The 13,979-nt window shown below is 42.4% G+C and overlaps 1 protein-coding gene and 1 long non-coding RNA gene across 2 annotated transcripts in view; one reads left to right on the forward strand and one right to left on the reverse strand.

Moving 5' to 3' along the window:
• LOC134661441 (uncharacterized) overlaps nucleotides 1-13,979 on the reverse strand; it is a 380,476-nt gene that overhangs the window by 322,413 nt on the left and 44,084 nt on the right. The window lies entirely within an intron of this gene.
• LOC134661413 (exostosin-3) lies at nucleotides 843-10,519 on the forward strand. Its single transcript, XM_063517488.1, has 10 exons — nucleotides 843-1,077; nucleotides 2,335-2,460; nucleotides 3,571-4,082; nucleotides 4,169-4,474; nucleotides 4,554-5,562; nucleotides 6,115-6,317; nucleotides 6,593-6,694; nucleotides 7,442-7,616; nucleotides 8,651-8,755; nucleotides 10,389-10,519. The coding sequence occupies exons 1-10, from the start codon at nucleotides 958-960 to the stop codon at nucleotides 10,491-10,493; spliced, it is 2,763 nt and encodes a 920-aa protein (XP_063373558.1). The 5' UTR covers nucleotides 843-957; the 3' UTR covers nucleotides 10,494-10,519.

A 13,979-nucleotide genomic window follows, 5' to 3' on the forward strand; every position in this document is an offset into this window, starting at 1 on the left:
AGTTGGCGAATTGGCGATTCACTCGCCGAGTTAGCTAGTGGTCGAGTTGATTCGAATTGCCAATAGTCTTGATTCGAATTAACTCATCTGTAGGCTGATTCGAATTATTCGAATCAGATAACTCGACTCGCCCATCGCTAGACCGAGTCCAGACGCGCGAGTGAACACAGCAGCAGAAAAAATGCCTAATTGCCCGGTTATTTGTTGTAAAAAGAGGTCGAGTACATCAAATTTACAAAAAGGAGGTGTTACATTTCACATGTAATATTTTTTTTACATGTCATACGTTTAATTAAAATATACATTTTTTTTTCTCTTTATTTGAGCTTGTCACAGAAGTGAGCATGTCGCTCCATAAAAAAAAAACAAATTTATATATGTTCTTAAAATTAACTTATTCTACGAACTATAGCCTTACGTACGAGCTGCAATAGCGCCATGGCGGCGTCCGACAAAGGAGCAGCCAGAACGCTATTGCAGCCCCCGACATCAAAATAAACTATACATACCAATAATATAATAAATAAATATTATATACATCCGCACCCATAAGTGAGAGAGAGAGAAAGATATCTCTTTTTCGCTCTCACTTATGGGTGTGACGCACTAAGGTCGCGTTGCGGTGCGATAGTGTGTTACCATTACCACTTCCCCGTTTTTTAGGCTGTATGGCTTAGTCCTTTTGCCTGTCCAGATTGACGAAAGAAATAAACCCCCTCCCGCCCACCTGACTGTCATATTTGTCATAATGACTTAGCCATGACATGACATGATGACATGGTATTGGTATACACAGCGGACTCATACTATTACAACGTACGAAATTAATGCATGCGACTTTCTTACGTCTGTGGAATGAAACAGATTCTTGTATTTAGAGATAATTATTAGCGTAATATGTTTTTATTTATACCTACTACCTTTGAGAAGTATGTGATACTCCTTAAATAGTGCAATATGTTACTCAATGACCGACTATGCCAATGGCTAGGGCATTTAAAGTTGTCTCGAGTCATTTTAATGGTCTCCGTAATATTATTTGTGGTGCCGCTTGTAACACACTACTATTTGTCCAAGGTAAGGGAAGATACACCTTTAAAATTTGTTTTATATATTAACTAGTGTTACAAAAACAGGAAAATAATTGCTAAAATAAATTTCCTGCTCTTAAATTTAAATACACAACCACAACAAAAGTTACATTGGAAGTTTTGCGGAACCATTGGGTTCCTTCATCATACATTTGTATATTTCTTTATAGTTTTAAGTTTTTTTTTGTCCTTTGATCTGATTTTATGGCCTTTTATATAGTTTATAGGTATAGAAATATTATCTGTATTTATTCCAAAATTTTGAGGGATTGACTATGTCCAATTGTCCACATTCTTTAACTGAATTCAAATCTTAACAGTTGAGATTTATTAGGAACTTCTCTAGCCTTGCCGTACAAGTGTGTATCTTTGTTATACTTACCTAGAACTTTTGACAAAATAAACTATTGACATAACTGTTATTGATAGGCAGGGCTATAGAAAATGCTAACATTGATAAATATTATAGCTACTGTGAAATACTGTACACATAATAGCCTATTCTATCTTCTTTAATAAGTACCTATATTAGCCATTTTATAGGGTTCTGTAGCCAAATGGCAAAAAACGGAACCCTTATGGATTGGTCATGTCTGTCTGTCTGTCCGTGTATGTCACATGTCCGTGTATGTCACAGCCACTTTTTTCCGAAACTATTAGAACTATACTGTTGAAATTTGGTAAGTAGATGTATTCTGTGAACCGCATTAAGATTTTCACACTCATTCATTTTTACTGGGAAAAGTTGTAGGTCTAATCAGGTTTCAAAGAAAATTTAGTTTGGTTTATATAAATGTTGTTATTAAAAGTATTTAAAAACTTGCAATTTTATGTACTATGGTTATGGTTAAGAAATATTTCTAGGTACAGACCATAGAGAAAAAAATACATAGAGTGCTCACTCCATACATCAGTTCAGACTATTAATTTCAGTGTCTACATCTAGCATTGAGTAGCGGAACTATCAGTACTGCTACTTGACAATAGATGTAGCACCGACCGGAAAGTCTTATCTGAACAGCATAAGACTTTCCGGTCAGTGGCTACATCTATTGTCAAGTAGCAGTACTGATAGTTCCGCTACTCGATGCTAGATGCTAATAGTCTTTTTGGTACTAAAACTGATGTACGGAGTGAGCACTCTATGTATTTTTTCTCTATGGTACAGACTATATTGTTCTAGTAAACAAGTACTCTAGGTACTCAGTAGATTCTAAACTAAATAGGTACATTTCTGTTTCAGTATGATTCATTGTCGTTTTCCTTTGATGGCAACCCCATGCGCCATACTCTGGATGCCTATGGAGACTTTTCATTGATGAACGCTGCAGATCTCAAGATTAGGATAGAAGAAATGCTTAGAATTAAGGTAAGACTAAAAAAGTGACTTATTTAAATATGTATACAAGCGGAAGACAGGCAAAAATGGAGAGAGTTGGAGGAGGCCTACACTCATAGAGGGGTCCAAATTAAATAAATAAATAGTAAATACATACATAAACTTAAAACTAACTACTAGCTATAAGAAACTTACTAACCAATACGCAGAAACTGTACGGTCCACATACCGCACATTGCCATCTCAGCGAAATTACTTACAATTGCGTAAAGCAATATAATACGAGTCAGTACACGTTCAGAATTAGAACCTATCACGCGTGTCCTCATTTGCACTATCATTCATAATGTCGCGCTTTTATAGTTAGTATTTTAGTATCAATAAAGTGTTTATTTTCGGCTATATAGTGAGTTATCATTATGTCAAGCAACCAACAGAATATAATTGGTGTATGTGACACTAGCAGCCCATACAGAAACTTTCAATGTAAAAATGGGAAATTTGGAAATTTACATTCTTCTTGTTTCCTCCTGACTGAGCGTTATGGCAAGATGAGGTTTTTTTCACCAAAGCTCTCCAATCAGCATGTGTCTCCGCTTTCCCTATAATACGTAGATGCTTGTGTAATGTGTATGTAGGTCCTACAAAATCTATACAACCCAACTTTAAACACTTCAGACACTAAAACATGTAGGTACTTACTGTTTGTAACTTGGAGGATATAATCAAACGGAGACGCCATGTCTGTAATTTTCTGTACAAAACAGTCTGCCGATTTTTGCGGGGGAGGGGAACGTCAAATGTATGCGTAACGTAAAAATAGCTATGTCAGATAAACGTCAGTCCATACATTGTGTATGACCGTTGGCCGCCTATTTTCGACAGAGGGGAAAGCCCGTTAATGGCTACTCCGTTTAGTTGTATCCTCCAAGGTTTGTAAGCTTAGTTTTTATAGGTACATATTTAAATTAAGGTAAGATCAACTTGGTGTTCAAATAGACTCCCTATATGTAGTGTTTTTGTAAGTATAGAAAAAGTAGGACTACACATTCTAATTTAACTTTAGAATTGTCGCTTAACATTCAACATTGGAACTTCTGTACTGTTTACCTCTTCCTTAATTATGTTTTTATTGTCCAGGCATCAGTATCGACAGAGCTCCGTGAGCTTGAAGCTCGGCGAGCGCGTTTGCAGCGGGAGGCGGCGGCGGCGGGCGCTCGCGCCGACAGCGCCAAAACCGAACACTCGCGCGCCGCCGCCGAGCTGCAGCGCCTGCGCGTCTCCGCCGACCAGGCGCGACTCGCGCAGCTCGAGGCCATCCGCCGAGACTCGCCGGAGCTCGCTCCACCTTCCCCTCTCCTCCCTTCACAACCTCCGCCCGTCCTCCCTCCCCTCCCCTCCGCTTCCCAACACCACTGCCGCATGCACTCCTGTTTTGATCACTCCCGTTGCTCTCTTACGTCCGGCTTTCCTGTATACTTTTATGACCCTGATACGTATGCGCCCATTGCTGGCGCGGAAGTGGATGGCTTCTTGAAAACGACAGTAAGACAGACACTGGGATATAATGCGCATATTACACAAGACGCCAAAGAGGCTTGTATCTATCTAGTCCTAGTAGGAGAGGCTTTCTCTTCAGAAAGGAATTCAATGTAAGAAATTCTCTCGCTTCTTATATTATCCTGTTTACTGAATTCATCTTTTATGCATATGATTGTATGTACCAAATTTATTTCAGATCAACAGGTGACAGCCTAAAATTGGCTTTAAATGAAACTGTAATCAAAAGTTTGCCGTACTGGGGTGGCGACGGTCGCAACCACGTCCTTATTAACTTGGCCCGAAGGGAGTTGTCTGTGGGCGCTGGCGACGCGTTTAAGAGCGCTATGACGGGCAGAGCTATGATAGCACAGTCTACGTTTACTCTGACCCAGTTCCGGCCTGGGTTCGACCTCGTAACGCCTCCAGCGCTCGGCCCACCCGGCGGAGACGTATGGCTGGACTGCGCTCCAATAGCTCCCGCTAGACGGAAATATTTACTGAGGTAAGTATCTATAATTCGAAATAAAAGAAATATATTGATTAATACGAATGCATGGTACGAATACATTAGCTGCGTTTAGTTTTCAGGGCTCGCAACCTCCTTTTAGTGGATTGAATAAAGATGAGGATAAATCGATGATCGAAGCGCTCCAAAAGACTGCAAAGTCGAGCTCTACATCAGATTTATTTTTTCTGCAATTCGAATGCGACCCACCCGTCGAAAAGCGTACAGTGTATCCTATTGGTGATTGGGCCTTATGCGGCACGGACCGCTCGAGACGCGCCTTGCTAAAAGATTCTACCTTTGTCGTGATTCTTGCTCCGAGCGATCCAAGTTATACCTCGACAGCATTGCTGCAAGCAAGGCTATATGAAGGTTTGAGATCCGGCGCAATTCCAGTCATCTTGGGTGGAGACAGAATTACATTGCCTTATGATGAAGTGCTCGATTGGCGACGTGCAGTACTATCGCTTCCCAAGGCTCGAGTTCCTGAGCTGCACTTCGTTTTACGAGCGTTTTCCGACGCCGACCTGCTCGCATTTCGGAGACAGGGGCGATTATTCTGGGAGCGATATCTTAGCTCAGTGCAAGTGATGGTGGATTCACTGTTAGCAGTGATCCGAACACGCCTGAACATACCGGCGCGGCCGGCGGTGCCGACGGTCGGGACCCCGGCCTTCAACGAATCGTATTACCCGCCCCGGTTGGAGCCGCCGGCGATAGACGCGGAGCCGGAGGAGACGCTCGGGCCGCTGGAGGCGCCGTACCCGAGCCCGACATACCGCCGTAACTATTCGATAGGGCTGGTGCACGGGTACGAACTGTGGAACGAGTGGGCGGACCCGTTCGCGCTGTACCCGCAGACGCCGTGGGACCCGCCGGTGACATCGGAGGCGCGCTTCACGGGGTCGGCGGCCGGGTTCCGGCCGGTGGGCGCGGGCGCGGGCGGCGCCGGCAAGGAGTTCAGCGAGGCCCTGGGCGGCGACCGCCCGCGGGAGCAGTTCACCGTCGTCATCCTCACGTACGAGCGGGAGGCGGTGCTGGCGGCGGCCGTCGCGCGCCTACGCGGTCTGCCCTACTTGAACAAGGTGAGCGGTGATTACAACAGATAAAAAACCGGCCAAGTGCGAGTCGGACTCGCGCACGGAGGGTTCCGCACCATCAACAAAAAATAGAGCAAAACAAGCAAAAAAAACAAGTGAAAAAAAAAACAAGCGAAAAAACGGTCACCCATCCATATACTGACCCCGCCCGACGTTGCTTAACTTCGGTCAAAAATCACGTTTGTTGTATGGAAATCTTTATTTTATTCTGTTTTTAGTATTTGTTGTTATAGCGGCAACAGAAATACATCATCTCTGAAAATTTCAACTGTCTAGCTATCACGGTTCGTGAGATACAGCCTGGTGACAGACGGACGGACGGACGGACGGACAGCGGAGTCTTAGTAATAGGGTCCCGTTTTTACCCTTTGGGTACGGAACCCTAAAAACGTGCATGGTCACATTGAACACTTGAATATCCAACAGCCATATTTATTATAGGTAGTTACAATTTGTAAAGTACTAGTAGTTTGTTTCGCATGTGGTGATGCGCTTGTGTCGCTTTAACTGTACGTTAATGTTTGGGCGGTTTTGTAGGTGGTAGTGGTATGGAACGGGCGCACTCCGCCGTCCGCCTCGCTGGCCTGGCCGGAGAGCGGCGCGCCCGTGGCGGTGGTGCGCGCGGCGCGCAACTCGCTCAACAACCGCTTCCTGCCATACGACCTCATCGACACCGAGGCCGTGCTCTGCGTCGACGACGACGCGCATCTCAGGCACGACGAGATCGTGTTCGCTTTCAGGTAACTATTAAACCAACACGGCACGGTCTATAACCGCTTCTTATCTTCATCACTATATAGGTCGTGCTCTGCGACGGGCAGCTCAGGAAAGACGAGGTCATGATGAACTTCAGGTACACTTTCTGATTTGACGAAAGTGGACTTGGAAATTAGTTGAACTAGAATGAGTACCATTTGACTTGTTTTAGTGGCATTAAGGCATTAGCCAATAGGAGTGTAGAAATAGGCTTCTATGATTTGATTAAAAATTTCTAATCATACCTAATGTTTTGCAGAGTGTGGCGCGAGCACCGAGACCGCATTGTGGGGTTCCCCGGACGATACCATGCCTGGGACCTCAACTACAACAACGGGTTTCTTTACAACTCGAATTACAGGTAACGCTTGTCTTTGGTTGTAGATGTAACGGTTAGAAGGCAACAAAAGTAATTTTACGACTCAAGCCGTAAGAGCCGCCCAAGGACCATAGCTCATTCCCACTTCTTATACACCACAATTCTTCTCAGAACGTGATGTATGTGGAATGATCCTTTGCGCTAAGGCATGGGGTTCTTCAAGAAGCGGGTATTCAGAGTTCTCAAGTGTCGGCAACGCATAAGTGGCTCCTCCGATGTTGCTTGTGTCCATGGGCGACGGTGACCGTTTCCCATCAGGCGACTCGTCTGCTGAGTACCACATTAAAAAACACAGAGAGTCTACTCATCGCTCGCACTCGGAACAATCATCACTCACTGATAGGTGATCTTATATGTAGTAACATCCAGGTGTATAATGTGACAGCTAATTTCAGGCATTGAAACGAAATGATACAAGAGACTGATAAACTGAAAACCAAATAGGAAGAAAGTAATGATCAATACGTGTGTATCAAGCATGATGTGCCAAATTGCAATACGACTAAATTGAAAGGTATATATCTGTCTTTACCCTATAAGAGATTGGTACAGCAGTAGTTTAGTCGTCGCTAGGAACGAACGGGAATTGAAGGAAATTTCTTTATAGTTTAGATACCACACATGTGACATTGCTTCCGTAAAAAATCATGGGGTCTTTTGGGAGTAGAATTAGCTGTTACTGCTCTCTACGCCTGCATGAAAGGACGGTAAGGAATATTACTGTTGCAGCTGTGAACTCAGCATGGTCCTGACGGGCGCGGCGTTCGTGCACCGCTACTACCTGTGGGCCTACTGGCGCGCGCTGCCCGCCGCCATACGCGACTACGTCGACGAGTTCATGAACTGCGAGGACATCGCCATGAACTTCCTCGTCGCGCACATCACTAGGAAACCGCCCGTGAAGGTGGGGCATTATTTTTAAAGCATGAGTTTAAAAAAAAACGGCCAAGTGCGAGTCGGACTCGCGCACGGAGGGTTCCGCACCATCAACAAAAAATAGAGCAAAACAAGCAAAAAAACGGTCACCCATCCAAGTACTGACCCCGCCCGACGTTGCTTAACTTCGGACAAAAATCACGTTTATTGTATGGGAGCCCCACTTAAATCTTTATTTTATTCTGTTTTTAGTATTTGTTGTTATAGCGGCAACAGAAATACATCATCTGTGAAAATTTCAACTGTCTAGCTGTCACGGTTCGTGAGATACAGCCTGGTGACAGACGGACGGACGGACGGACGGACAGCGGAGTCTTAGTAATAGGGTCCCGTTTTTACCCTTTGGGTACGGAACCCTAAAAAGGCCTTTTAGCGTAACCCCCTCGTGGGCAAATGAATCGGTAGAAAGGAAATCTAGGCTCTCCGAAACATGTCGCGCGAGTGACTTAAAACAAGTGAGTCTAAACTGTAAAATTATTCAAAGACTCGGTAGATATTGATAGTTCAAAATACCATCTCCCGGTTCTTCGAAAGCGCGCATAAGAATAGGGACGTTTCCTGTATTTAAAATAAATTATTTCACACCATTAACGAAATAAAGCACCAGATAATTATTAGAAAAACATAGCAGTTATTTTTATACAACTTAAAAAACTAAGTGACTTGACCGTGACGTCACTTGTGCAGTTTTCATATAAATTACATATTGGTGAATCGCTTTGACAGTTTTAGCTCTGATGGTGTTGATTCCAGACTTTTTACAAAGTTGCCGGTTGTTATTTTCTGTTATTAAGTCTCCCGTCTACATACTTATACTTGGTCAACCAGATCTTGACAGTAGAAAAAGGCGGCAAATTTGAAAAATGTAGGCGCGAAGGGATATCGTCCCGTAGAAAATTTGAATTTCGCGCCTTTTTTTACTGACAAGATTTGGTTGACCAGCTATATGTTCAATACCTATATAAACAAATAGCAGATTGAACAAAGTGTGCGTGTTCGCAGGTGACGTCGCGCTGGACGTTCAGGTGCCCTGGCTGCCCTGTCACGCTCTCCTCCGACGAGACGCACTTCCACGAGAGGCACAAGTGCATCCAGTTCTTTTCCCAGGTTCGTGTTTAGTTTAAGAGTATGAGCGACAGGTGACGTTTAGGTGGACATTCCGCTCTCCCGACTGCCCAATCACGATCTCCTCTGACGAGACTCACTTCCACGAGAGGCACAAGTGCATCCAGTTCTTTTCCCAGGTTCGTGTTTAGTTTAAGAGTATGAGCGACAGGTGACGTTTAGGTGGACATTCCGCTGTCCCGACTGCCCAATCACGATCTCCTCCGACGAGACGCACTTCCACGAGAGGCACAAGTGCATCCAGTTCTTTTCCCAGGTTCGTGTTTAGTTTAAGAGTACGAGCGACAGGTGACGTTTAGGTGGACATTCCGCTGTCCCGACTGCCCAATCACGATCTCCTCCGACGAGACGCACTTCCACGAGAGGCACAAGTGCATCCAGTTCTTTTCCCAGGTTCGTGTTTAGTTTAAGAGTACGAGCGACAGGTGATGTTTAGGTGGACATTCCGCTGTCCCGACTGCCCAATCACGATCTCCTCCGACGAGACTCACTTCCACGAGAGGCACAAGTGCATCCAGTTCTTTTCCCAGGTTCGTGTTTAGTTTAAGAGTACGAGCGACAGGTGACGTTTAGGTGGACATTCCGCTCTCCCGACTGCCCAATCACGATCTCTGACGAGACTCACTTCCACGAGAGGCACAAGTGCATCCAGTTCTTTTCCCAGGTTCGTGTTTAGTTTAAGAGTATGAGCGACAGGTGACGTTTAGGTGGACATTCCGCTGTCCCGACTGCCCAATCACGATCTCCTCCGCGAGACTCACTTCCACGAGAGGCACAAGTGCATCCAGTTCTTTTCCCAGGTTCGTGTTTAGTTTAAGAGTACGAGCGACAGGTGACGTTTAGGTGGACATTCCGCTGTCCCGACTGCCCAATCACGATCTCCTCCGACGAGACGCACTTCCAGGAGAGGCACAAGTGCATCCAGTTCCTTTCTCAGGTTTATGTTTTGTGCCAGGTAACGTCACGCTGGACGTTCCGCCGCCCCGAGTAGCCCGTGAGTGACGCTCTCTTTGACTAGACGCCCTTCCACGAGAGGCACAACTGAGGGCCTACCGCGAACCACGTTCGACGTATTGCCTCTCTGTCGCTCTTGTAAACTCGCACGTAAGTGTGACAGGGAGGCAACACGTCGAACGTGGTTCGCGGTAGGCCCTCTGCACCCAGTTGTTTTCTCATATTGTTGTATTGTTTAAGAATATGTAGAACGTTGAGCTCTACGCTCGTCACGCTCTCTATCGGCGAAGCGCACTTTATTTTTACTTACTTTTAACTCATTTGTTAATGATTGAAATCTGTTAATATTAGCTTCTTCAAGTGCTGCAGTGATTCAGTTCCTCAATGTCCTTTGGTACTTAATATATGAATATTTAGCATAAATACATACCTACTAGAGGCATGTTGGAAAGGGTGAAACAATATTTGGACGTAGTTTTGCAAGCGGGAATCAACCCTACGAAAAAAAGAATGGAAAATCGAAACGTAATGTTAAAACGTGAAGTAAAAAGTTAAGTGGATATTTAGTGTGGGATGGTTACCATTTTGCAGAACTCTGTCCATTTTACACGTTTAATCTGTAAACCTTTTCTGCAAATGAATTATTGTTTGTCTGTTACAGGTGATGGGCTACACTCCATTGCTGTCGACACAATACCGAGCCGACTCCGTTCTCTTCAAAACGCGCATTCCACACGACAAACAGAAATGTTTCAAGTTCATATAACACGTAGGTCAGTACCAAACCTGTACATTATAGACGAAGTTTATCGAGATGGAATGCTATAATGGAGCCAGAGGAACTACACGAACATCGAAAATCGAAATTTCGTTCTCTGTCTCTCCACCACTTGAATATTCAAGAGAAGAAGGCGACTAGACGTACGAACGAGCGAAGTAGTTTTAAGATTCTGGTAGACAGTTGTTAGATTTATTATGCAGTGCTCTTGGTTGCTGCCCTACAGTTACATGGTTCAAGTTCGTGTAATAGCTCATTCTGAAAAAAAAAAATTGATTGACAAAAAACTTATTTAAGTACCTGAATGGTCAATCGTCCTACATTACCCAAACGTGTTAGCTCTGAATGAGCTGTTACATGAATTTGAATCGTATGAGTAGAACTGTAAAATTGTTTTTTCATCGGGCGTTCTTTTCACTCATGGGATTCGGTGAATAGCTGCCATGCAAGGCAAAAGCATTTCGTAAACGACATTCTCGTGGAATGCCCCACCGCCGGAAACATATCGCATTAGGGTTATATTATATAGAATATGGACACAGACCATTTTGAATTCTTATTGTTCATTTTATACATATGTATTAAATTATACTATGGTAGATAATTTATGAATGACATATTAGAAAACTTAGTTTAAATATTGATGATGTGTAACTGTAATAATAATGAGGCTTTATATTAGAATGACGCACTATAATATGTTTTTTTAATATGCATTGTATTTATATTATTGGTGTATAGATTGATATAAGATAGGTACAATGTATAGCTAGTGTTAGTGGTTCATACCTATTTAATTTGATATTTTTATTACCGGTTGTGTCGCCTGTTGTAAGATATTTGATTTATAATGAAATGAACTATACTTATTTTGATTGCGTAGGTAGGTATATTGGTGTTTTATTGGACATATCAAAAATTTAAAATTATTAAAAAAAAACAGAATGAGCAACAACAAAAACATGGCGCTAGTGCAGGGTGGAGGTAGACGGGTTAGGTATGGCTGCACCGTCATTGAGACTGAAGAAATGTTGGATGGATTTGAATCTGTGCCGTGTCCCACGGATACACATGCTGGTGGCTCGGATTATCGAAATATACGAAGGATTACTGGTAATTACTGGTAAATGAGCGCTGGTGGCCTAGCGGTAAGAACGTGCGACTTGCAATCCCGAGGTCGCGGGCTCGAACCCCGGCTCATTGAGCAATGAGTTTTTCGGAACTTATGTACGAAATATCATTTGATATTTACCAGTCGCTTTTCGGTGAAGGAAAACATCGTGAGGAAACCGGACTAATCCCAATACGGGCCTAGTTTACCCTCCGGGTTGGAAGGCCAGATGGCAATTCGTAAAAACTAGTGCCCATGCCAATTACTGGGATTAGTTGCCAAGCGGACCACAGGCTCCCATGAGCCGTGGCAAAATGCCGGGACAACGCGAGGAAAATGATGACGAAGGATTACTGGTGTTATTTTAAAACCATGACCTTGGTATCCGTACGAATGCTATATGTGTTATCCGATATTTTGATATAGAGTTATCGAACGAGTGAAGAATTAATCTTATTATCTTTATTGTCAATAAATAGTATACCCCGACAAAATTTTATTTGGCCTTCGCTATGTTGCGGATTTTCAGGGTTATTAATTTACTACACCAACTGGTAAAGCCTCTCTTCATTGTTCAAAAACCGATACCAAAGTAGCATTTTATTCACATGTGAGGAAAAGTATCAAATGCATATTTCGAGTATGTTTTCGTATGTTTGCTGGTTGAATTGACTTTCAAATGATAATTTTGAATGATAAATATTTAATAATATCATTTGGATTTGATTTGGTTTGATTTTGTTTGATATCTTATAGTTAATATTTTCTTCGCGTTGGTGTGGTGAAAAAAATTGTGATTCATTTCTTTTGAAATATAAAGTATTTTTTTTTTTTTAATCAAATGTATAGCAAAAATGTAAATACCTACTCAGTAGCATTGCGAGTCAGAAAGGTAGAATATACTCGTAGAGTTAGACCAAGAGAAGTCTGCAACGATTTTGATAGTACACGCAGTGCAAGTGTCAATTATACGTCATAATTTGATAGAAGTTTGACGTTTAAAATAACACTTGCACTGCCTGTGCTATTAAAATCGTTGCAGCCTTTTCTTGGTTCAACTCTAGAACTGTTGGGAAGGTAAATACAGTGTATAAGTACGTAAATTATTACAAATAAAATAAACCAGGTTGGTTTTAGTTATATTGATCTAAACTAACACGATTCTCACTCATACTTTTATAACTACCACGGGACTTAATCGCGTAAGACTTACGTTTATTTATGACCTGACGTTTCGAACGTGACGTTACGTTCGTGGTCATATGCAGATTGGCGAGGAATTGTATCAACATCTTCTTGCTGCGCGGGTTTTGCGAACTACCCGCACTTGATCTTGATTATTCACTTGTACGCTAGGGTTGTCACTTTGCCTACACACAACACTCACGACATCCGATGGTATGAGATGGGATGTTTTTTCACCCTTACATTTGCTAATCACTGGATTCCACGAAGACGAAATCCCCTGTCCCTCATTCTGATTGAAATTTTTATGTTTTCTGATTTCAATTGCGTAAGTCTTACGCGATTAAGTCCCGTGGTAGTTATAAAAGTATGGTTTTAGTTATTCAAATTATTGTTTTAAGCTGCTTTAGGATAATTTAAAAAAAGGAGATTGTGCTATACGAGTACAGTCTTTACCAACAGTAGAAAATGATCTCGCAACAATATACGTGACATCCTGACCCATGTTTTTCTCCTCTAAGTTAATTAGCCATCCTGTATATACTTATCTCAATTATCACATCTCGATAAAGGTAACATTAGGATTGTATAATATATCATATGCACTAAGGGTTAAAGTTACAACTGCCGAAATGTACGAATCTGGGAAATGAGTAGATAATAACAACAATCAGCCAATCCTGGCAATTATATTTTGTGCCTTAACTTCTAATACTCTTAAAAGTTCGCCATCTTAGGCATTAAGAATTAAGTCACTAGTTTATAATTTATATACTCTTTTATAATGAAGAAATAGTTTAACCCTTTACGTAACAGGCTAAGGGATTTCCAATTGAGTAAGACTGACATTCGGTTGAGTTTGTCATTTTTGAACTGTCAGCCTGGTAAAGGGTTAGTACCTATATATGTAGATTGAACATCAATCCACGTAAATAATGTATGTGTGTATGTGTAGTAATGTATATGGTTAAAAAATCAGTTCACGCTTATTTGGGTCATACACGTTTTATAGCAAACTCGTTCGCGTCTTTCCTGTAGACGTCGCAAAGTTAAAGGAATCTAAAGCTAATTTTTACGTGGTACCTTTACAGGCGGTATACATTTTTTCAGTACTTGAGACTAAAGAAAAACGGGATATTTATGTACCAGGTCGTTAACTTTTATTGTATTGTCCACAG

Source organism: Cydia amplana, chromosome Z (assembly GCF_948474715.1).
Source record: "Cydia amplana chromosome Z, ilCydAmpl1.1, whole genome shotgun sequence".
NCBI classification, from domain to species: Eukaryota; Metazoa; Arthropoda; class Insecta; order Lepidoptera; family Tortricidae; genus Cydia; species Cydia amplana.